Source organism: Manis pentadactyla, chromosome 7 (assembly GCF_030020395.1).
Source record: "Manis pentadactyla isolate mManPen7 chromosome 7, mManPen7.hap1, whole genome shotgun sequence".
In the NCBI taxonomy this organism is placed as follows: Eukaryota; Metazoa; Chordata; class Mammalia; order Pholidota; family Manidae; genus Manis; species Manis pentadactyla.
Genome location: NC_080025.1, coordinates 138,793,966 through 138,819,726, shown reverse-complemented (window position 1 = coordinate 138,819,726; position 25,761 = coordinate 138,793,966). Strand labels below are relative to the sequence as shown.

The window sequence follows — 25,761 nt, the reverse complement described above, 5'->3', positions numbered from 1 at the left end:
TGAGACTCCAGCCTCTTGTGGAGAACAAGTACCCACAGCCGGCCACTCTGGGACAAAAGAAAGGTGGGTACTTTGAAAGACTTCCCAACAATGAGAGGGCTGGTAAAGGGGCAAGGATTACATAGATCTTGCTGTTCAAGAGAAAGGACAGGTGGGCAAAATCCTCCTGGCACTCTCAGCCCTGCAGGTTGGAATCTCTCAGGAGCTTCAGGCACTCCACCCCCCTGGCTGGCAATACATGCTGAGGCACCCCATGCTATACACAGCCTGCTGCACCTTCCATCCAGCCAACACTGGTTTGCAAACCTGCTCCCCCCACCATTGCACCAGGCCAGCCACAGGGCAGCTCTGACTACAGCAGGTACAGGGGTGTAATGCAGAGGCTCCTTCATGCATGCTCGGCCCACTGGCCCTGGCAGTGGAAGCAGGCACTGCAGATGAGAATCAGGAAAAAGATCTTTCCTCCAAACAGGCACCAGTGCTGTTCACCTGTGACCCCCTACCATCACTCCAGGTGCTGGGCAGCTCCAGAGAGTAGAGCTTCTGGGCACTAGAGGGCGATGCCTACACAAAGTTACTCTTTCAGAATAATCAATACAAACATGAAATGGCAAAAGAACCTGGTACAAACCAAAGTCCCACATACACCAGAAAGAGGGCTAAGTAAAACTGAAAATACCAATCTTCCTGATTAAGATTTCAAATAAAAATCATAACCATGCTCATGGAGGTACAGAAAAATATTCAAGACCTCAGGGAGGAATTCAAGAAAGCAATAGAAACTTTGAAAAATACAGTATCTGAAATGACACATACAATGGAGGGATTTAAAAGGAGATTAGATGAGGTAGAGGAGACAGTAAATGAAATAGAAAATAGAGAACAGGAATACAAAGAGGCTGAGGCACAGAGAGAAAAAAGGATCTCTAGGAATGAAAGAATACTAAGAGAAATGTGTGAACATTCCAAATGGAACAATATTCACATTATAGGGGTACCAGAAGGAGAGAGAAAAAGGAATAGAAGGTGTCTTTGAGGAAATAATTGCTGAAAACGTCCCCAGTCTGGGGAAGGAAATAGTCATGGATGTTGTAAGTATTCAGATCTCCCAACACAAGGAATCCAAGGAAGACAACACTCAGATATATAATAATTAAAATGGCAAAGATCAAGAATAAGGACAGAGTATTAAAAGCAGCCAGAGAGAGAAAAAAGGTCACCTACAAAGGAAAACCCATCAGTCTATCAGTCTGACTTCTTAGCAGAAACCTTACAGTCCAGAAGGGAGTGGCATGATATATTTAATGCAATGAAACAGAAGGACCTCCCAAGAATACTCTACTCAGCAAGATTATCATTTAAATTTGAAGCAGGGATTAAACAATTTCCAGATAAGTAAATGTTGAGGGAATTTTGAAAGACTTCCAAACAGCAAGAGGGCTGCTAAAGGGGAAAGGATTACATAGGTCTTGCTGCTCAGGAGAAAGAACAGATAAACAAAATCCTTCCAGCACTCAGGTTGGGATGAAAATACCCATCTACACAGTGCATTTTGGAGGGACTGCTACAGATGGAAGAGCTCCTAAGGCTAAATAGCTGTCACCAGAGAAAATAAACCACAGTAAATAAGTAGACCGATTACTAAGCAAATGCAAAATTAAATCAACTACCACAAAGTCAGTCAAGGAATACACAAAAAGTACAGAATATGACAACTAATATATAAAGAGAGGAGGAAGAAGAAAAAGAAGGGAGGGACAGAAAAAAGAACCCTTAGATTGTTCTTTTTAAAATAGCATACTAAGTGAGTTAAGTTAGACTGTTAGATAGTAAAGAAGATACCCTGAACCTTGGTAACCACGAATCTAAAACCTCCAGTAACAATAAGTACATATATTTTGATAATGACCCAAAGTGTAAATGATCTGAATCCACTAAACGAAAGACATAGAGTTACAGAATGGATAAAAAAACAAAACCAATCTATGTGCTGCCTAGAAGAGACTCACTTCAAACCCAAAGACATACACAGACTAAAAGTGAAGGGATGGAAAAAGATATTTCATGCAAGTACTAGGGAGAAAAAAGCAGGAGGTGCAGTACTTGTATCAGAAAAAATAGACTTCAAAACAAATAAAGAAACAAGAGACAAAGAAGGCCATTACATAATGATAAAGGGGTTAGTTCAACAAGAGGATATAACCATTACAAATATCTATGCACCCAACACAAGAGCACCTACGTATGTGAAAACAAGTATGAACAAAATAAGAGGGGGAAATAGAATGCAATGCATTCATTTTAGGAGAATTCATAGCATACTACTCACTCCAAAGGACAGATAAACCAGCCAGAAAATAAAGGAGACAGGGGCACTGAACAACACATTAGAACAAATGGACCTAACAGACATCTATAGAACACTCCACCCAAAAACAGTGGGTACACATTCTTTGCAAGTGCATATGGAACATATTTGAGAATAGATCATATACTAGACTACAAAAACAGCCTCAGTAAATTCAACCAGGTTCTCAGACCACTAAAACTATGAAAGTAGAAATAAATTATGAAAGGAAAAAAAAAGCCCACAGACACATAGAGGCTTAACAACATGCTCCTAAATAATCAATGGATCAATGACCATATAAAAACAGAAATCAAGCAATATATGGAGACAAATGACAATAATAACTCAACACCACAAAAACTGTAGGACCCAGTGAAGGCCATGCTAAGAGGAAAGTATATTGTAATACAGGCTTCCTCAAGAAAGAAGAACAATCCCAAGTGAATAGTCTAAACTCACAATTAATGAAACTGGGAAAAGAAGAAAATGAGGCTCAAAGTCAATAGAATGAGGGATGTAACAAAGATAAGAGCATAAATAAATAAAATTGAGAAGAATAAAACACCAGAAAGAATCAATGAAACCAGGAGCTGGTTTTTCAAGAAAATTAACAAAATATATACAGCCCTAGCCAGTTTTATCAAGAAATAAAGAGAGTCTACAGACATAGACAGAATCAGAAATGAGAAAGGAAACATCACTATGGACATCACAGAAGTACAAATAATTATTAGAGAATACTATGAAAAATTATATGGTAACAAACTGGATAACCTAGAAGAATAGGACAACTTTCTAGAAAAATACAACCTTCCAAGACTGACCTAGGAAGAAACAGAAAATCTGAACAGACCAACCAACTACCAACAATGAAGTCAAACTGGTGGTAATCAATACACTACCTAAGAACAAAATTCCTGGTCCACATGGCTTCACCGCTGAATTTTATCAAACATTTAGTGAAGATCTAATACCCATCTTCTTTAAAGTATTCCAAAAAGTAGAAGAGGAGAGAATACTCCTAAATACAATCTATAAGGCCAGCATCACTCTAATACCAAAACCAGACAGAGACACCACAAAAAAAGAAAATTGCAGACCAATATCCCTGATGAACATAGATGCAAAAATACTCAAAAAATATTAGCATATTGAATTCAAAATTACATCAAAAAGATCGTCCATCATGATCAAGTGAGATTTATTCCAGGGATGAAAGTATGGTACAATATTCAAAAATCCATCAACATCATATGCCACATAAACAAAAAGAAGGATGAAAACCACATGATTGTCTCAACACATTCTGAAAAAGCATTCAACAAAATTCAACGTCCATTCATGATAAAAACTCTCAACAAAATGGGTATAGAGGGCAAGCACCTCACCATAACAAAGGACATATACAACAAACCCACAGCCAACATCATATTTAATAGCAAAAAGCTGAAAGGATCAGGAACAAGACAAGAAAGTTCCTCTCCACACCTTTATTCAACAAAGTACTGGAGGTCCTAGCCATGAAAATCAGACAACATAAATAAATAAAAGGCATCTAGATTGGTAATGAACAAGTTAAACTGTCACTGTTTGCAGATGACATGATATTGTACATAAGAAAACCCTAAAGAATCCACCCCAAAACTACTAGGACTAATAGGTGAATTCAGCAAAGTTGCAGGATACAAGATTAATACACAGAAATCTGTGGTATTCCTATATAATAACAATGAGCTACCAGAAAGAGATATCATGAAAATAACTCCATTTAAAATTGAATCAAAAAGAATAAAATACCTAGGAATAAACCAAGGAGACGAATGACCTATACCCTGAAAACTACAAAACACTCATGAGAGAAATTAAAGAAGATACCAGTAAATGGAAATACATTCTGTGCTCATGGATAGGAAGAATTAATATTGTCAAAATGGCCATCCTTCCCAAAGCAATGTACAGATTCAATGAAACCCATATCAAAATAGCAACAGTATTCTTCAATGAATTAGTGCAAATAGTTCTAAAATTCTTATGGAACCACAAAAGACCCTGAATAGCCAAAGCAATCCTGAGAAGGAAGAATAAAGCTGGGATGATTATGTTCCCTGACTTCAAGCTCTACTACAAAACCACAGTAATGAAGACAATTTGGTACTGGCACAAGAACAGACCCATAGATCAATGGAACAGAATAGAGATCCCAGATATAAACCCAACATATATAGTCAATTAATATACGATAAAGGAGCCATGGACATACAATGGGGAAATGACAGCCTGTTCAGCAACTGATGTTGGCAAAACTGGACAGCTACATGTAAGAGAATGAAACTGGATTACTGTCTAACTCCATAAACAAAAGTAAACTCGAAATGGATCAAAGACCTGAATATAAGTCATGAAACCATAAAACTCTAAAAAAAAAAAACATAGGCAAAAATCTCTTGAATCATTTACAACATTTTTCTGAATACATCTCCTTGGGCAAGGGAAACAAAAGCAAAAATGAACAAATGAGACTACAGCAAACTAAAAACTTCTGTACAGCAAAGAACACCATCAATAGAACAAAAAGGCATCCTACAGTATGGGAGAATATACTCATGAATGACACATCCAATAAGGGGTTAACATCCAAAATATATAAAGATCTCACATACCTCAAAACCCAAAAAGCAAATAACTCAATTAAAAAATGGGCAGAGGATCTGAACAGACACTTCTCCAAGGAAGAAATTCAGATGGCCAACAAGCACATGAAAAGATGCTCCACATCACTAATTATCAAGGAAATGTAAATTAAAATCACAATGAGATATTACATCACACCAGTTAGGATGGCCAACATCAAAAAGACAAGGAACAAGAAATGCTGGCGAGGATGCAGAGAAAAGGCAACCCTCCTACACTGCTGGTGGGAATGTAAGCTAGTCCAACCATTGTGGAAAGCAGTATGGAGGTTCCTCAAACAACTGAAAAGAGAAATATCATTTGAGCCAGAAATTCCACTCCTAGGAATTTACACAAAGTAAACAAGATCCCAGCTTCAAAAAGACATACACATCCTTATGTTTATTGCAGCACTATTTACAATAGCCAAGAAATAGAAATAACCTAAGTGTCCATCAGTAGATGAATGGATAAAGAAGACGTGGTACATATACACAGTGGAATATTATTCAGCCATAAGAAGAAAACAAATCCTACCATTTGCAACAACATGGGTGGAGCTAGAGGGTATTATGCTCAGTGAAATAAGCTCAGCAGAGAAAGAAAGTACCAAATGATTTCACTCATCTATGTAGTATAACTACAAAGCAAAACTGAAGGATCAAAACTACAGCAGACTCACGGACTCCAAGACGGGACTAGCAGTTACCAAAAGGGAAGTTTCAGGGAGGGCAGGTGGAGAGGGAGAGAGAAGGGGATTGAAGGGTATTATGATTGGCACACATGGTGTGGGAGGTCACGGGGATGACAGTGTAGCACAGAGAAGACAAGTAGTGACTCTGTGGCATCTTACTACACTGATGGACAGTGACTGTGGTGGGATGTGGGGGGTGAATCGATAATATGGGTGAATGTAGTGACCACAGTGCTGCTAATGTGAAATTTTCATAAGGTTGTATATCAATGATACCTTAATAAAAAAACAAAACAAAAACATGTACTTAGGCCCAGCACACAGTGGCATGTTAGGAATGCAGCTGCTGTAGTTTGTCCTTTATAACCAGGGACCTTTCTAAGCATTCGATCATCAAGATTTATAGTTACAGTGATCAGTCAGCTGAGAATCCTACAGCTCATGGTCCAATGGTTATGTGAAGAGCAGTTCCTGTAAATTTCTTCCCAAACGAGATTCTTTATAGTAGAAACAACTTGAAAAATAAGAGTCAAAGGTTACAGCTACATTACTGGAATTCCATGCAGTCTCCAACAATTGATTTGGTTCATCATCATATATCATATGACCAAATGTCTCCCAGGGTAACGCCACTCAAGATTGCATGCTTCCATTGGGCCCTGTCAGGTTCCAAACGTGGTGTTGATTTTGGCAAACATGACTTCACCATTTTGTGCAACTGGCATAACTGAGTGACAAATATTCTCTAGCTGTGAGTCTCTCTTGAGGCACCAATGTAATACTACATTGCCCTATTGTGTAACCCATTTATTCATTTGTTTACTCACAGCAACTATTTCTCCTTCTCTGCATTTATCAGTGATTTTACCAGGTTTCTACCTTTGGAAGGGATATTAGTTTCAGCCACTGTGCTGTTACACATTCCTGATAGCACTACCGGTTTAGCAAGTGTCTCTTAGTCAATCCCCCTTCACACAGAGTCGGGGGTGAGCTAGCTCAGTGCCACTGCATTCACTGTCAACTCAGTTTGCCAGATGGGCATGTGAAAACACATGCATCCCACAGCCTTTACACATTCTGGCATAAATGTTTACAAAGTATAGCTATATATACTTTTTAAGAATCATCTTTGCTTCTGGAAACCAAAGTTGCAGTCCTAGGCTGGAAGCAGCTGTTTAAGGTAGGAAAACAGAAAGTTGAGATAACAAGGGAAAGAACTGTATAGTGGTAGCAGGAACCTCTCCCACCCCCTTTGCCTTGAATCCCACCCCCTCAAGGAAAGTGGAGGAATATTGAGTGGAGCTCTCCATAGGCACTCCTTGTGTTAAGTATGATCACACACCCATGAAGAGATATAAGCCAATCCATGTTTTTATCTCCTCCCATTTTTGATAAAAAATGTTTTGACTGCACATTCCAATTCTCCACCAAACCACCACTCAGAGAATGATATGCAACATAATATCTATTTGATAATGTAGTATCTCTTTGCCCATCATTGGACAATATGGAGTAGAAAGTGCATTCCCTGGTCTAAAGAAACATGGTGGTCCAAATAGGTATAGAGAACATTAGCTCACCAAACATATTTATAATGGCTACTTTGACATCTTTGCCTATTAAATCTATTACATGGGCCACTCTAACAGCCAATATCTGTTGCCTGCTGTCTTCTAGAATGTGAGTCAACTCTTCTGTTTCTTCACAAGTCTCATAATTTTTTAAATAAAATTCTGGGTACTGGTACTTACCCCACATCTGAGCTGGACCTTTTTTTTGTTATTTGGTTACTTGTTTATTGATTGGCTGGATTATTTCAGTTATGTCTATTCTCCCCTCCACCTACACTTCAGTGTTAAGTGTTAACAGAGGATGTTGCTTTTCAGGGGTTGCACCCTGGGGTATACTACCGTCCCCTGGGAGGAGATGGTTTTGATAAGTCTCTCTTTGCCTATTTTCCTGACCATACCTAGCTGTTACACTCTACTAGTTGTGTGCTGGTCTATTGTTTTCAACAATGCTTTAGGGTATAAATTGCTCCAGAGAAAAATTCAATTAATTTGCACTCCAGTGAAGGGATCCATCAGAGGTCAGTGTATGAGATTCCTTCTGATGCCTGAAGGGTCCCTCTCAGCTATTTCTCTCTCCAATTCTCTCCTGCAAACTAGCCAGCCTACAGTTTAGCCTATATCTCAATCAGCAAGCTCTTCCATCTGCCTTTCACCGTAACCTCCACTATTTTTGAGAGCACCCTTATGCTTGAATTTCTCCACAATGTCATAAGTTTCTGTTGTAAATGAAGTCAGCTCCTTTGTGAGAGATTATTAGGTATTTGATGGCTGGCTTGCTTTTATCTCCAGACAAAACCTGAGTCCTGGGTTTGTGGCTTCTTGTGGAGACAATGGCATATGTCTCCCTGATTGGCATCCCTACTTAGGATCTGGGTTCTTGGTGCAAAGCAGGGGCCAGTAGGCTCAGGTCTTCCAGATTTGCCTTTCCTGGTATGAGACCACCACATCAGAGTGGAAGCAGGGGCCCCAAGTGCTTCAGTGGCACCATGCCCAAGGAGGAGCCTCTGTCTCTTGAGTGGGGGAGGTCAGGCAGAAGAAGGCGCCACCACGCCTCTGCCTCACTCACCCAGAACTGAGCCTCAGTAGCAAGAAGCCTGGGGGCAGGAAATGCTGCTGTCCCACTCTCTGGGGAGATAGCTCTCTGGCGGGGCGTTAGGGAGAGGGGGGAGCCCTGTGGTCTTGGCTGAGCATCTCTGGAGTGGAATTTCCTTCTCCACAGACAGCTGACCTTGGTTCGGATAGCACAGACTCTTGCTCTTACTGAGTTTTAGATTTTCTTGAATAAATGTTTCTTCATTTTCTGTATGTTCTTTGGCCCATTTCCAGAGGCTTTAACTGGTTATTTAAAAATAATTTTCACCAGTCTCTCTGGGGAACACATCCACAAGAGCCTGTCACACTGTCACACCAGATGTAGAAATCCTCACTGGTGTGTTTTTCTACATAGTTTATTGTGAGATATCATTATCAATGTCAAATAAAATAGTAAATACATTATTTGCTTCTAGTCATCTGTCTTCTTGACATCTCTTCATTTTTCCTATCCAGACTGAGGTAGTGGAGGATTTTTAAATACTATGGCTAAGGACTGAACGGTCATCTGCCACAGACTCTATGACGTAAATTTTGGTGCCTTTTGCTACATGTGGTTGTGGTCTTGGTGGCTGCTTCACAGCCATCCTCTATGGCAAGGTTTTGGAAACATTTATCTTGCTGACCTTCATAGATCTTCAGGACTCAGGGGCTTTGTTGCACCTTGAAGGGGCTGTCAGTAGGGCCTGTGGTCTCTGCCACCTCCCTGGCTGCAGGGCTGGTGGGACCTCACACACAAATCCCTCTCTCAGAGGCCACACTGAAAAGCCACATTACTGTTTTAACCTTCAATAATTACAATTTGTTGACAGAGGATTTTTTTTTTTTTTACTTTATTTTTACAACTGGAGGCAGTATATTTTGGAATCTGCATTGGGATTTGAGATATTATCTAGTTTTTCAGTCAGAGTTTGAAAATCCCATTTACAAGCAAGTATTAAAAAATTTATTTTCATTTTATTTTGCTTTTAGAGATCAGGGCCTTCAGGTTTACAATTATAAGATGTTCTTTCTTTTTCAAATTATTTCATTATATTTCTTCTTAAATACATGTTTTAAGAAAGACAGATGGAAGCCAGAAATACCTAAATCTTCCTGGAAGCAAATGGTGAAAAGATATTTCGAATCAAATTGCAAGGCAATCTGTCAGTAGCATGCTTTAATACCAGGGAATTGGTAGAAACTGAGAGGAAATTCATGCATAGTCAAAAATAGGCATTCTGATTCTCAAATTGACTAAGGAGAACCAAGAAATGAAGAAGAAAGCAGTACATACTATTAAACAGCACTTTATATTTAAAGGAGAAAAGAGGCCAGATAGGCTGAACATAAGATTATTGAAAGTAAGAGAACTCAGGCTCTGAATATCAGTAATTCTCGGCTTTAGAAGTCTCCTGCGCCATCAGGCCACATGCTCCCCTTCCTTTACATGGTGAAGATTTACCTGTTATGAGACCTCCAGCTTGTACTTCTACACCCCTTTCCTGGCTGTTTCCTGAGGAAATGACCAAGAGACAGCGGCATGAATGTCCCCGCACCCCTGTCTTCTGCCTCCCCACCAGCCTGCCCTTCCATGCGGCCCCGCACGCTCTGCCGGGCCTCCGTTCTCAGGACCTGTGAGCACAGCAAACTTTGTTTTTGCCTGAGCCCCTCCTTTGTCTCCTTCTCTGGCCACACCTGACGGACCGTCACATTTTTAAAAATACAGCACGCTGGGTCTGTGACTTGCATTTATTTCTTAATTGTAACTTGGATGAGCAGAATGATTAATTTTGAAAAAGCCCAATATTTATCAATTTTTCAAATTTCATGTTTTGTGCTTTTTGGATCATCTCTAAGAATATTTGCCCAATCAAGGTATTAGAGATACTCATCTAGTCTATTTCCTGAGGTCTATATGGTTTCAGGTTATAAGTTTAGGTCTGTGATATTCTATTTTAATGTGGCATTCGTTACAGCACAAGGCAAGAAGTGCTCCCACCTTATTTCACAGGAGCAAAGCCCCCTCCCCATGCTCACCTCTCCTGTCTCATGTCTGCCTCCCCTTGCACAGCCCTCTCCGCAGGGCCCCCTTGACCTCTGTGTTCCTCAGGCTGTAGATCAGTGGGTTCAGCATAGGGTTAAAAAGACTGTAAAACAGGGAAAGAATCTTTTGCTGCTCCTCAGGGTGGCGAGATTTGGGGGCCATGTACATGATAACGGCGCTGCCGAAGAAGAGCCCCACCACGCAGAGGTGGGAGGAGCAGGTGGAGAAGGCCTTTCTGCGGCCCTCCCCAGAGTGGATCCTCAGGATGGCACCCAGGGTGCGCGTGTAGGACACCAGCACTAAGCAGAGGGGCCCTAGTATAATAAAAATACACGCGGCAAAGATGACAACTTGGTTGAACCTAGTGTCCGCGCAGGCCAGCTTGAGGACAGACAGGATTTCACAGAAGAAGTGGTTGATTTCATGAGGCCCACAGAAGGGCAGCCTCAGGATGAGAACCACGTGGACCAGGGCCAGGAGGAAGCTAAACACCCAGGAAGTGACGACCAGGACCGTGCATGCTCTCCAGCTCATGACGACAGAGTAACGTAGGGGATGGCAGATGGCCACATACCGATCATAGGACATCACCACCAAAACCAGGCACTCGGTGTGAGCAAAGGCCAGATACAAAAAGGTCTGCATTATGCATGGAACAAAGGAGATGGTTCTTTCCTGACTCACAAGATTTGCCAGCATCTTGGGGACATTGTTGGAAGCATAGGACATGTCAACAATGGCCAGGTGTGAGAGGAAAAAGTACATGGGGGTGTGCAGTCTAGAGTCCAGGCAGATGAGCCCCAGGATCACCCCATTCCCCAAAAGGGTGAAGGTATAGAAGAGAGAGAAGAGTCCAAAGAGGAAACACTCCAGTGCGGGATCCACCTGGAATCCCAGCAGGGTGACTTCTGGGATCCATGTCTGGTTGCTTCCCATGCTCCTTTGGCAGAGATAGACAAGTGACGTCCACAACAGGAGGTCAGGGCTGTAAGGCAATCAAGACACATGTACTGAATGACACAGAGTGAGCATTAGAAATACATTACTTTGTACGGATTTCCTATCACTTATTTCTAGATACATTGTAAAAACTAACTTGTTATGCTCACATGAATCAGAAAAAAATTCCCCTTGTATCAGTAGAATAATAGAATACTTGTATAATTTATTATAGATGATAAAATATATTGTAACATGTAATACATTATTACATACTCTACCTAATAGAACACACAGACATGTGCATGCACACACTGTTTCTGAGAACTCAGGTATGTGACTTCCCTCCGGGCCTGAGTCTCGAGGTAGTTAGAAGAGAGAGGCCCTAACAAGGTGTCTATAGTAGGAGGAGGTTTCATTTCCTATGCTTGCTTGTCTTCTTGATCCAAGATATGAAACAATTAGGGTCCTCTGTTCTTTAGATGTTGCCTACTTATCCACTTACCTTCTCAGATCGATTCTTTTTTACCAACTTATTTCAGATCTGAAATCCCTTCTAAACAAGTTCTCAATTTTGTAACGTCTCTAAGCCTTTGTAAGCCGCTCCTTTCCAGTGGAAGACTGATATTCCCTAGAAGCATCTTGGTGCCTCATTGCCATCTTCAGGATTGGTAGTGTTCTTCTCAAAGTTTTATTTACTCCTTTAATCAGCGATTGATGCTAACATTTAGGCATAAACGAAGGCTTCTTTGGCTACATGCAAAGAACACATGCACATATCTTAGGTTCAGCTTAACAGGACATTTCTGCAGCCTTTTGAAATGTCAGACTCCAAGGAGAAAAAGGAATTTATGTCAGTGGGTACATTTAAAGATGACAGCCGTACTGAAATTGTATTTTGTTTGGGTGTTTTCTCTTTTCTCTTTTAAAACTTAATACAGAGACAAATCTCAAAGATCATCTTATCTTCCTGTGCGACAGAACCGTTTGTTATCGTGCTGTCTCCCCAGCTCTGGCATTTCCGTAGCCGTCAGTGTCTCTGCAGAGCACGCTGACTGCCCACTGATGGATTTGGAGCAGGTCCCTGGGGCGGGGGGATTGGGGAGCATCGGTCAGCTGGTTGGCTCTTTCTAGGGAGTCCCTCCTGGGGGACTCTCCAGGGGGAGATACGGTCATAAAATGGCTAGAAGGTCACATCACATTGAGAACCCTTCGGACTGGTGCTGTCCCTTTACATTGTCATCACTTTTCTTTTTGGAAACAGCCTGAGACCTATCTTTGTTTGTTTGTTTTTAATTAGGCTGAAGTTTCAAATCCAACTGCATATTTTAAAAATTTCAGTATTTTCTCGTGAAAATTTAGATCCTTAAATTGGGATTATATTATAAAGACTTTTCACTATCATTTTCACTTACCGTAATAACATTTTTCATGCAGTAAAATGATTTTATAGAGACTACTTAAAATAAGCACAAAATTCTATTATATCACAATGTAAGTTCTTATCCCTGGAAATTTTTGGTTCTTATTTCCCTTATGTTTAGTAGCATTGAGATTAATATTCTTTCAAATTAAAGTTTTGTCTCTACTGGTTGATTATTCCTTTAGGATACATCCTAAAAGTGAAATTACAGATGCTAAAGATACAGACATTTCCAAGTTTTGATATACCTACTGCCAGCATCTTTGAAGGAAATATGTACTAATATCTCCCTCTGACAATGTGTGAATTCTTCCTCTTCACCACATGGCCATAAATAGTAAGTTATCAGGAATAACTTCTGCAAATTTGATATGTGATAATTTTATACAGTTTATATGTATACTTTAACAATTCCTTAACACATATTCCTTGAGTGCATCATCTGTCCCAGCCTCTGTGCTAAGCTCCGAAGGAAAGAGGTGAAGGAGAGACAGGTAATGAAGAAGCATTGTGGTTTATTTGTCACCTATGCCTTATATTTCCATTTAGGGGAGAAACCTCTCTAACCCTGGAAGGAAAAAGGTTGGGGTCTATCTACCCCTCACTGTCCTCGAATTAAATGATTCGTGAAACAGGAAAAAGGAATTGACGATGCCCTTTCTCTGCCCTCTTTTTCGGCCACACACATTTCCACTCGTTCAGGTTAAAGCCTGTAGAAAGCACGCTCTGTGCCATGCGGGGCTGGCAGTGGGTTAACGGATGTGATTTTAATCTGGAGAGAAATTCTGCTAAAGACATCTTTTCCAATAAATCTCACCGATGAAACATGTATTTTTAATTTCTACCTGACCTCTTGGTCTATTATTTCTCAATTTACTTTTTCAGACTTATAAGTAAAGGGAAGTCATGGTTAAGTACCACCCAACACACCAGGAGTAAACAAATAGATAAAATATTTGGTGATAGTGAAAAGTAGTATGGAGGAAATAAGCAGGATAAAATGGTAAACAGTGACTTGATCGGAAGGGGGCTTCTTTAGATGGGACTGTCAGGAAAGGTCTTTCTGAAGAGGAGACACATGGGTGGACTCTAAACAATGAAGGGGTCTCCACACTGACTGCAACCAAACTGGACACCCTGCACAGGGAATGGTGAGGGCACAGTCCCTGCACAGGCAGGTCGTGGTGAGTACTGGGACAGAAAAAACCCAATGACCCTGAACCATTGTGACTGAGAGGTTGTACATGTTTATTTTAATCCTCTCTATATTTTTTAAAAATTGGAATTGACATAAAGTTTATAAACTGGAGATAGATTCAAATAATTGGCTACTTTTATAAGAGAATACCAGGCAGCCATTAAAAAGGCTACTATAGATCTTTATATGGTGAAATGAAAAATTTCCACATTAGGTTAAGCCATGTGTATATAATATGATCTGATTTATATCTTAAAATGCAAACATATTAATACACATATGTCTTTGCACCTATTTACATATATGCAGAAAAATTCTGTAACTTAAAAGTGAAGTCGTTAATACTTGTTATCTCCAGAGAGTAGGATTATGCAGAGACTTACCTTTTGTATAAATTTGTTGGCTTATTTATTTGTTTGTATTAAACTTTATATGTTATCTGGGGAAAAACCAAGATATTTCTATTTGTTTTTATTAAACTTTATATGTTATCTGGGGAAAAAACAAGATATTTCTATTTTTGAAAAATTCACAATATATAACTAAAGTGGCAAATTATTCCTGCCTATCTTGAAAGTAATCCTCACCAAGTTTTAATAGGAATCTCAAATCTGAGCAGATTTTCTTAGAGCTTCAAATAAAATTAGAGAAATAAGTCACCGCAATATGAAAAATAGTTCCTCTTTAACAGGAGAGGGGAAATTGAAAACCTCAACCTCATTTTTTTATAAAGATTTTTCTGAATTGTCCTAATAGACAAACAGATCATCCATTAACTAAAAGTAGAAATAGATCTTAAGTCAGGTTGAAAATTATTGCAACATCCACCAAAATGTGAAGAGTGCAAATAAACAGCTAAGCTAAGTTCTGATGTTGCTCAGGTTGCAGAAGGTGATCTCTGTCAATCTGAGAAGCACATTTCAATGCCCTTTACATTTTATCTGCAGTGTAGCTTCTGAAAACACCTTCTCAGTGCTAACGAACCACTTTTACTTACAGTGGTGTAATCTGTGTCCTTCTCTTCAGTCATGGCCTTGGGTTGAGAAGGAACCTCACAGAAGGACTGGGATTGATTCTCCTCCTCAAAGGGGCCTTGCTGGGAGGTGAAGCCCAGATGCACAGCTCTGAGCACAGAACTTTAGACGGACTTGCTTCTGTAGGCAAAGGATTTTTCTGTTATCATTTGGACCCAGCTCTCTCCCCACAGACACAAATGATGATCCAGGGGCCAGAACCCTGTGATATTACAGCTACTCATGTTCTCCCCAGAGATTCAGACTTTGCTACTTTCCTGTTAGCAGGTGAACCAATGAACTCATTTTCCATGTTTATTCTTTCTGCTTTTTCAGTATCCTATGGGAATTTTTATGTGCATCTGGGGTTTGTGTTTGTGTGTGTTTGCTTGGGACTGGGTGAGGTCAGGATGTCTGTAAACTTTGCAAGACCCTGGCACAGAAAATAAAAAATTCAAGATCAACGTCATAAATTAATTTATCTCAATACATATTTTATCGGTCTTAAAATTGCTTTATTCTTTAATCCCTCCTGTTTGTCTATCAAAGAGATGCTATGATTTCTTGATCTGTTATGGTAAGGGTCCCATGGCCCTGTTAAGACATCATCTCAGAGAAATAGGTCTCTCCTAATGGGGAAATGTGATTGCCAAAGATTCACTGCACAATTTTCACTTCCAAATATTTTCAACTTGGTGGTTTACATATGCCTCTCCCTTAATTTTCTTTAGTTTGTCCTCCATTTCAAACATCTCCAGATTTCTGAGCCCCATTATTTCTTTGGTCTGGGTTAAGACCCAATGTTAAAATGACCACCTCTCTCTCTATCTCATGCACTAAGTGATAATGTTTAATGATTTTAAGTCTTTCTAGTTCTAACTTCCCAAGTGTCTATCTTAATCTAATGTGCTAGAGAGTCTTCATTATTAAACTGTGATGGAAGAAATACTACAATTTAAAAGTAATATATTTAATTTAGTAAAAGCAGAAAAAAATAGGTTTAAGAGGAGGCATATTGGGGTTATTTCTTTTCTGAAAATACTCTGTGTATCCAGTTGACCCTCACTTCATCCCCTCCTTAGTCTTCAATGCACATGCTCTACTTCCTTCAAGTAATAGCTTCCAATTGCCCCCACTCTTGAAATTCTTATTTCTTGTTTCAAGTCAGTTTTATCCTTATATTCTTCATTTGACTTCCGATATGATACCAACCCTTCAAAGCATGCATGGAACCCTCTTCAACAACCCAAACCCAAACTGGGCTCCCTTCTCTGTAAGACTAAAAGCATTTATCATAACATCCTTCAAGGTTGACCTTAATTTTTTAAAATTTTAGTATGTTTTAATATTTTACATTTTACAAACCAAACAAGATTATTACAGAAAAAAATTCACTCAACAACACCCAGATGGAAATGAGGATAATAATTTGGTGCATGTTCATTCAGATATGCATAATTAGCACTTTTATTTCTTTTATGAGGACAATGATATTTAACAGTTTATTGTGGATGCAAAGAGGTATCATGATGTTAGGTAGGTAGATAGCTAGACCTAAGTAGGGAGACGGAGGGAACTTCAGTAGGATGCCTGCTTACATTCTACACATTCTGTGCAAGCTATTCCCACGAGATGTGGAAGGAGAATATAGATAACAGACTGGCTGAAACAGGCTGGTTACAACTCAGAGGAGAAATTGACCCAAACCTCACCCCGAAATCTATTAGCATAGTAAAAATCACACCTCCCAACACCATGACCAATGAGGACCAAATATAGTGAAAAATCCAAAGTGAGGGTAGAACAAGCCTGAACTCCAGGAATACTCCACCTGTTCCCATGGAAACCTAACCTCACTTAGTAAACATTCATCTCTCTTCATATAAAAAAGTTTCCCTATCGTTCTTTCAGTACAACCCCCTCTGAGTCTGTTGGTACCACAACTCTGGGTATGTACTTGTGTCTTTCTTTAAACTCTAAATTTCCAAATAAACTCTCAATGCTCAGCACTTTCCTGCATCCATTCTTGAATTATTTCTCACAATGAGGCCAAGGACCCATCTCTAGTAACAATGATTTATCCCTATTTTTTGCTTCTAATCTTTGAAACGGAAAGAGCAATAACATGTACTGTGGAAAGTCTTAGGCTTCTTGTATTATTAACATTTATGTTGATTCATATATTTTGGTAAGAATAAATATTACAAAGCATGCTTGGTTCCATCGTTAGCAATGGAACTTTATTAAATGAAAGTCAATTTAGAGACAGAAGTGTTGGCAGATCATAATTAAATAGAACTCCTACAGTGGTGTCTAAACATCATTTTAATATTTTGCCATCCCTGAGCGAGAAAACCCTCATTCATAAGGCTTGAGCCCTTCCTTTCTGTATCTGCTCTTTTTAAGTGTATTTACACTTTAATGTAGCAGAAGGAAAAGTACATACTATGTAACAAAAATAGTTATAGTTACTTTACTTCAGAATCACTTTTTAACTCTAATAAGTTTCTTAATATAATCTCCTTGATAGAAGAATATTTTTTCATTCTATTTAGAGGATGTAGCCATTAAGATTTCAAACATGGTGTCTTATTTTGAGAGAGTAACAATTGGATCCCTAAAATTGAAGGATGAGAAAATTACCATACTTCAATTTTCTTAGATAAGATTTAAGAAGTCTTGCTGCAGAACTCAAACCATTAAGCAGATACCTACGGCCTTTACCTTCTTCCTTGCTGACCGAGCACTGGTTTTCTTCAGATAGTAGATGTGTGAAAGAGAAGCCGGGCCTCACTCTGAGCCGCAGGGGATAAACCATGATTGACACATGCCAAGCTCTCAGTTTTATCCTCTTTGTTAGTGACTGGTTCTGAAGCAGCCATTTGGCCCGATTGTGGCCAGTGGAATACTAGAAAAAATCTTCTAAGGGAGTGCTTTGGGAAAAGATTTTCCTTCCTGATAAAGAGGGAAAGATGGACAAATAGAATTTCTCTTTGCTTCTGTAAGAATTTCCTCGACAAAAACATTTGAAAGTAGTTCATCTACCATATGACCGGGGAAAAAAAAACTCTATTCTCCTTTCATTCTTTAGGTTTGTTTATTTGTACAGTGATTTGGGTAAAAAAAGATAAGCTGGAATAACAATTAATTATGGTAGAAAGTCATTTAGCCCAGACAAGTGGGACTGTAAAATACACTGGTCTGTGGGGAGGGGATGTCTGAGGGCTGATAAATTAGATTTGGTGCAGGACGATTCCACATCTTGTCTTTTCACGCTTTATTAGACATTCTTAATTTCAATCTAATCAAATTTTTCAGTGTTTTCTTTTGTGACTAACAATTTTGTATACTATTTAAAAAAATCCTTCCCTTTCCTATCTTCTAAAAGCTTTATGGGGTTTTTTTATTAAGGTATTATTGATATATACTCTTACGAAGGTTTCACATGAAAAAACAATGTGGTTACTACATTCACCCATATTATCAAGTCCCCATCCAGACCCCAATGCTGTCACTGTCTATCAGTGTGGTAAGATGCCACAGATTCACTGTTTGCCTTCTCTGTAAAAGGTTTATAGTTTTGTCTTTGACACTTAGATCTTAAAAACAGTAGGAATTAACTTTTCTGAGTGCTTGAGAATCTATGTGGCACTCAGTTGTGTCAGCAACATCTTTACACAGCCCTTCCTTTCCCCACAGATCTGCCATGCTATGCCTTTCAGCAAGTGTTCATAAAGGCATGAATCTGCAGCTATGATTAGTATTGTTGTTTTCTTATTGGTCAATCCCTGAATGAATAACAAACTTTTATTTTTTGGCACTTTATAGTTTATTTTGTATCTGGAGAATCAAATACTCCCACCTTATATTTTGTCTTTTTAAATAGTGTTTGGACTAGTCTTGACCTTTTGCATTGTAGAATCAGCTTGTCAAGTTCTGTACACACCCACACATTCCTCTGGGATATTACAGAATATTGATTAGGATAACATTAAGTATATTAATCAATTTGAGGAGATTGAATCTTTGCAATATTATGTTTTGCAAACCAAGAATCTGGCATATCTCACATTGTATATTGGTGTATTTAGCTACTATAGTGTCCAAATAAATTTTTTCTAATTGTATCTTTACAACTTTTTTTGCATTCTTTATTAGATTTATTTCTAAACATTTCGAAGATAGTCCTATTATCTATGGTAGCATTTTGTAAAATTTCATTTTACTTGTTATTGTTATTTAAAAATATAATAGATGTTCATATGGATTTATATCAAGCTACTTTGTTAAACTTTTTAATAATTTTAATGATACATTGCAAGGTTCATTTGGATTTCCTACATATACAATCATGTCATTTGCACATAATTGCAATTTGTTTATTCCTTGCATGTGTGTATGTGTGTGCACACACACATGTGTATTTCTTCTTTTTGTCTAGCTGCACTGGTTAGGATCTCTAGTAAAAAGCTGAAAACAAGAGAAACAAGTGATGATGTACATCTTTATCTTCATCTTTCAGGGAAGGTGGAGGCATCTCACTGTTATGTATGGCATCTGCTGTGTGTGCTATGGTTTTTGTTTTTTTTGGTAGATCCTCTTTAGGATGCTGATTGTTAAACTAGGTTGTAAGAGTTTTATCATGAATTGATGTTGAATTCGATTAAACATTTTCTTGTATCTACTGATTCATATCCTTTAATTTGTTAATATGGCAAATTATTTTCACTGTTTTAAGACTAAACAAGTCTTGCATTTGGGGGATAAAAGCTTTATCATAATGTGATAACTATTTTATTTCATGGTCTTGTTTTACTAATATTTTCGATAAGACATTTGCATCTATGTCCATAAATAGAATTAGACTGTGATTTTCTGTTTCATATGTTTATCTCAAGTTTAGTATCAATGGCTTAAATGTAAGGGTATTTATTTTCTCATTTTACAAAAGGTCCAAAGATAGAGAGTCCAGAGTTTGTTTAATTAAAGGATGCAAAAGGGCATTCAGGAACCGAGAATCATGAAAACAAGCTCACACACTTAGGGTACCTCAAACCATCCTTCACACCGACCTCCTCTTTCCCAGAAATCTGCTCAGGGCCCCCTTAACCTCCGTGTTCCTCAAACTGTAGATCAGGGGATTCAGCATAGGGTTGAAAAGGCTGTAAAACAATGACAGAATCTTCCTCTGTTCTTGAGAATGGATGGATTTGGGGGCCATGTACAGGACGATGGCGCTGCCGAAGAAGAGCCCCACCACGCAGAGGTGGGAGGAGCAGGTGGAGAAGGCCTTTCTGCGGCCCTCCCCAGACTGGATCCTCAGGATGGCACCCAGGATGCGTGTGTAGGACACCAGCACCAAGCAGAGGGGCCCCACTAAGATAAACACAGAAGCAGCAAAGATGACAACTTGGTTGAGCCTGGTATCAGCACAGGCCAATTTGAGTACTAATGTGATTTGACAGAAAAAGTGGTTGATTTTTTGAGGTCCACAAAAGGGCAGCCTCAGGATGAGAATCAGATGGACCAGGGCCAGCAGGGAGCTGAATATCCAGCAGGATGCAGCCAGGACCGTGCATGCTCTCCAGCTCAGGAGGACGGAGTAACGTAGGGGGTGGCAGATGGCCACATACCGATCATAGGACATCACCACCAAAACCAGGCACTCAGTGTGAGCAAAGGCCAGATACAAAAAGGTCTGCATTATGCACGGAACAAAGGAGATGGTTCTCTCCTGACTCACAAGATTTGCCAGCATCTTGGGGACATTGTTGGAAGCATAGGACATGTCAACGATGGCCAGGTGTGACAGGAAGAAGTACATGGGGGTGTGCAGTCTAGAGTCCAGGCAGATGAGCCCCAGGATCAGCCCGTTTCCCACCAGCGTGAGGCTGTAGAATAGCAAGAAAAACCCAAAGAGGAAAACTTCAAGTTCTGGGTCAACCTGGAATCCCAGCAGGATGACTTCTGTGATCCATGTCTGATTGCTTCCCATGTTCCTTTGTCAGATAAACACAATGCTGCCCTTAGGACAGAGATTTTAGAGCTGAGGGGTGGAAAAGGAAATAAAAGAGATGTGCGTGTACAGAGTGAGCATTTATGCCAGAGGCATAAGATCTATAACTTGTGAATCCAACCCAGTCCAAACTCATGAAATATTATCTGTAAATTTGGCTTTTAAAGATATTAAAGACTTTAATTATTCACCAATATTAAAAATCAGAAGATTTCACATAAAATACTCAGGGTCTCTATCTTCTTTACAAAAAATAGAAGATTTGTCATTTCTTGAAATTCATTATCAGCAACAATCAACTGAAACTAATGAGGAGACAAAGGCAGATCCTCTTTTGTTTACCAGTTTCCAATAATCTCTATTTTCTCCCAGAAATGTTACTATTATTAACAACAATAATTGACATTTAACAATTTACCATTGCACTTACACTACTATATTGGTTGTAGATTTCATTAAGAAGAAAATGAAGATTTATACTCAGGATGAGTCCCCAAGTTTTCCTCTATTTCAAACACATGGAAATGAGAGATCAAAATACAAAATGCAATCCCCCAAATATATAGCCAGAGTTTAAAATGAGATAGTTCTTCCATATACTGGAAATGAATCTGAAACATGACATGCTACAAGGATGAAAGCAGAGTCCTATCTGGAACTCAGGTTTTACGGAATCAAGGCAAGTTTTGGGAGATGGTGTCCCACACAATACGACTGCCTGAAACTAAGGGCTTAGGCTGGACCCACGAAAGGAGGTTTAAAACAGCTACTGGGAAACTGGATAGAGTGACTATAAAGAGGTCAATATGCTTCCTGGCTGTCTCAGTAGGTCACCAGAGCCTGAGACACATATTTTTTTTTTCCTGGATAATTATTTTTTATTGAAGGGTAGTTGACACACAGTATTACATTAGTTTCAGGTGTACAACACAGTGATTCAACATTTATATACATGATAATTCTAGGTACCAGCTATCACCATACCAAGTTGTTACAATATTTTGACTATATTCCTTATGCTATACATTGCATCCCGGTTACTTATTTATTTTACAGTTGGAAGTGTGTTTATATATATATATATATATATATACACATATATACATATATATATATATGTTTTTTTTTGTGTGTGTGAGGGCATCTCTCATATTTATTGATCAAATGGTTGTTAACAACAATAAAATTCTGTATAGGGGGGTCAATGCTCAATGCACAATCATCAATCCACCCCAAGCCTAATTTTCGTCAGTCTCCAATCTTCTGATGCACAACGAACAAATTCCCACATGGAGAACAAATTCTTACATAGTGAATAAGTTACATGGTGAACAGTACAAGGGCAGTCATCACAGAAGCTTTCGGTTTTGTTCATGCATTATGAACTATAAACAGTCAGTTCAAATATGAATATTCATTTGATTTTTATACTTGATTTATATGTGGATACCACATTTCTCTCTTTATTATTATTATTTTTAATAAAATGCTGAAGTGGTAGGTAGATACGAGGAAAAGGTAGAAAACATAGTTTAGTGTTGTAAGAGAGCACGTGTAGATGATCAGGTGTGTGCCTGTAGACTATGTGTTAATCCAAGCTAGACAAGGGCAATAAAACATCCACGTATGCAGAAGATTTCTCTCAGAACATGAGGGGGGAGGTTCTAAGCCTCACCTCTGTTGGTCCCCATTTTCTCACCTGATGGCCCCCCTGCGACTGTGCCTGTCTTAGGTTGTTCCTCCCTTGAGGAATCTTACCCGGCCTGAGACACATTTTGAAAACAAACAAAACAAATGACTGCTGAAAAGAAAAAGCAAAGGAAACAATTGGAACCTCAAATTCATTCAAAATGTAATAAATATATAGAACAGTTGCCCAAAGACTAATCTAAGGCTGGTTGGGATGTACCAATACATTAATAAAGACATCATACTTATGCTTGATGGATTAAGAAAAACAAATACGGTAGCTATGGAAACAGTGTATAAATATGGGTCAGCCACAGACACTCGAAATAAGAAACATAGCCACAAAATTTTTATAATCAATAAAGAAAGTAATTGCCAGACCTCACGTTAAAGAGGGAAGTAGTGTGTTGGAAAGTCACACTTAAGGATCCATCCAGGTGTGAATACTGACAGAAAAAGGGATACTATTCTGTAAGTGCTGTTTAGGCACATGGACAGTAGAGAGGCTAAACTTAGATATGATAAAGTTTCCAGAGCAAATGAATGGAGAAAGTGGTGAAGAAACACTGTTTGAAGAGATTTCAGAAAAAGTGTTCCAGAATTCAAAATAGATGTGGTCCTTAAATTGTAAAAAATGCATTCCCCTTAGTAAGTACAATAAATAAAGATAAATGTATGCTCAAGCAAAACAAGTATTTTCATACTGAAGAATACATGAATCTTTGCACAGAATACAGAATAAATATATTCTAATAATAAAAGAGGATAAATAAAAAATAAATTCTCAATCACTATAAATTTTTAAAAGTTACCTTGTTGACTACTGTCTTTCCATCTTCTTTACATTTTACTGTGTCAAGATCTTCTGGGACTCCTGTTGGATCAATGTTGTAATTCGTCAACCTATCTTATGTCTCTTAATTACCCTTTCAGATTTCTTTTTCTTTCGTTACCATATGATAGACTTTTTCATAATATATTATAATCACACATTTATTCTAAAGTTGACACCAGGTTAACAATTTATCCCATCAAATAGCTATAGGATTTCTCCCTTCCCCTTATTAACACTGGCAGCAAAAAAAGGAGCCCCAGGGTTCTCAGTTCCCAGCTGGAGGCTATTTCTAAGTAGTAGAAGCAGATGGCTCTCAGCAGAGGATGAAGTGAAAGACAGGTCAAGGAAAACTGGGTAACACTTCTGGCTTCATCTTCTTCAACTGTAAAAGGAGGCATTCAGATCGGAAGGCTCTTGTGCCATCTGCTGCCCCCAGCTCCTTCCCACGGGTGAGACCAGAGTGGGAAGTGGATTAAGCAGAGCCAGACCTGGGCATCAGCCTGGGCATCAGTTATGACTCTAAGACCCCCAGCAAGGTGGGAAAGAGGTCTTCACACCAGTGGCTTTTTCTTCTTTCTAAACCTGATGATTTCTGCCAGCCTCTGTCCTACTCTTCTCTTCCATTAACCAGTGTATAAATAATGACTTATGCAAAGGGGCGGTGCTATTTTTGGTATTTTCCTCAAATTGGGGTTGAGTGAACAGGGAAACTCACAGAGACGGGAGAGGCTGCAGCTGAACCACCTGCTCCCGCAGCAGGTTTGCATGATGAATCCTGGACGCCTCTCCGCCCAACCATGAGAACCGATGCAGGCTACACGGAAGACTCTTCCAGACGTGGGGGCTTTATACTCTCACTAGTAAAACCACTCATTCCCCAGAGACACACCTGCAGTGTCCGGGAAACAAATTACAAATTCCACCACACTATTATCTGCCCTATGGAGTAGTGCAAAGCCTTCCCAGAGTCCTCCAGTTCTGTTACCTGTGTGTGTGCGTGTACCTGCTGATGCAGGGGACAGAACTCAGGAAGAATGGTGGGATGAATCTACTCAGGAGACTCTTGGCATGAAAATTTAACAGACACAAGTCATACTTTATGGTTAATGTCACGCAGGACACTCCCCAAGTGCTTGGACTTCATATGTTCCTGCTTGTCAATGGCACCTGCTTCTGCACCCTCTTTTAGAATGGTTTAAATTCCACATGGGATGAGCATGGCCCCCATGGGGCTCGTTAAGGCAGCACCACAAGGACTATATCCTCTCCAGGGAGTGAACAAGAATCGTCTGCTGAGAAGTGTTCCTGTGAAATGAATTACCAACTTTTTCCATTGCAAAGATTTATTGTTACTTGGAAACTCATGGGGATTGAACCCTATTCCCTCAGTACTTTCCTGCCTTCCTTTGATTATAAGTCACTCCCTAAGTATTTGTCCCATTTTTTGAATATTTTCACCCCAAATATATATCCTACACTGAGAGAGGTCATTTTCACCCCCCTGTTCTAGATAGTTAGGTGGTTGACTGAATTTAAATGGTGAATTTCTTTGCCTACAAAGAATTTCTTTGCCACAAATCTAGAGAAAAGAACAACTGTGCTGACTCAGATCTCTTCTAAACTCATGAATATGCACATCAATTTGACCCTTAATGATACCAGAAATCACACTATTTTTCCCTGGTCTCCTCTCCCAGGTTACTTTTTCATGTTTCCTCTCTAGAATTCTCATCAATCCTCCCACCCATAGTCTCAGTGCCTAACAGAGGGTAACTGAAAATATAGAAGCCATTAGATGAGAACATCCCCATTCGTAAGACACTGACCAAAATACCAGGTCTGCATCTGCCCCCAACTTGTCTGCTGTTACCCAGAGTTACTAAGTGTCTGTCCCTAGTGTAGGACAGCCTACCATGTACACTGTGGACCCCACCCCTCTTACTACCCATAAACTTCTCTCCAACAATTTCGGTCTCAAATGTCTTTCCTCTTTTTCTCTCTTGAACACATCCAGTCAGAATGTGAAACATTTTTTTTTTATCAAGGACACCAATTATCTTTACTTTGCTAAATCCAGTCATCAGTTCTTGGTCCTCATCTGACTTGACTTGCCAGCATTTACCATAGTCAGTTGCTCTCTCCTTGAAAATGTTTCTACCTGACTCTCATGATATTATGCTCCCCCAGTGGTCCTACTTTTCTGGCTGCTCCTTCTCAGTCTCCTTTGCTGATTCCTCCTCATTTC

The 25,761-nt window shown here is 39.3% G+C and overlaps 2 protein-coding genes across 2 annotated transcripts; both read right to left on the bottom strand.

The window, feature by feature from the left end:
* Positions 1-10,406: 10,406 nt before the first annotated feature.
* On the bottom strand, positions 10,407-11,339 carry LOC118932581 (olfactory receptor 2A14-like). The gene has a single exon (XM_036926186.2). It carries the CDS (start codon positions 11,337-11,339, stop codon positions 10,407-10,409), a length of 933 nt encoding a protein of 310 aa, XP_036782081.2.
* Positions 11,340-20,038: 8,699 nt separating this feature from the next.
* Positions 20,039-20,971, bottom strand: LOC118932580 (olfactory receptor 2A12-like). Its single transcript, XM_036926185.2, has one exon. The coding sequence runs from the start codon at positions 20,969-20,971 to the stop codon at positions 20,039-20,041; it is 933 nt and encodes a 310-aa protein (XP_036782080.1).
* Positions 20,972-25,761: the final 4,790 nt, after the last annotated feature.

Excerpts from the sequence above, each read along its gene's own strand:
- LOC118932581 (XM_036926186.2), bottom strand. The coding sequence starts at position 11,339 with ATGGGAAGCAACCAGACATGGATCCCAGAAGTCACCCTGCTGGGATTC.
- LOC118932580 (XM_036926185.2), bottom strand. The coding sequence starts at position 20,971 with ATGGGAAGCAATCAGACATGGATCACAGAAGTCATCCTGCTGGGATTC.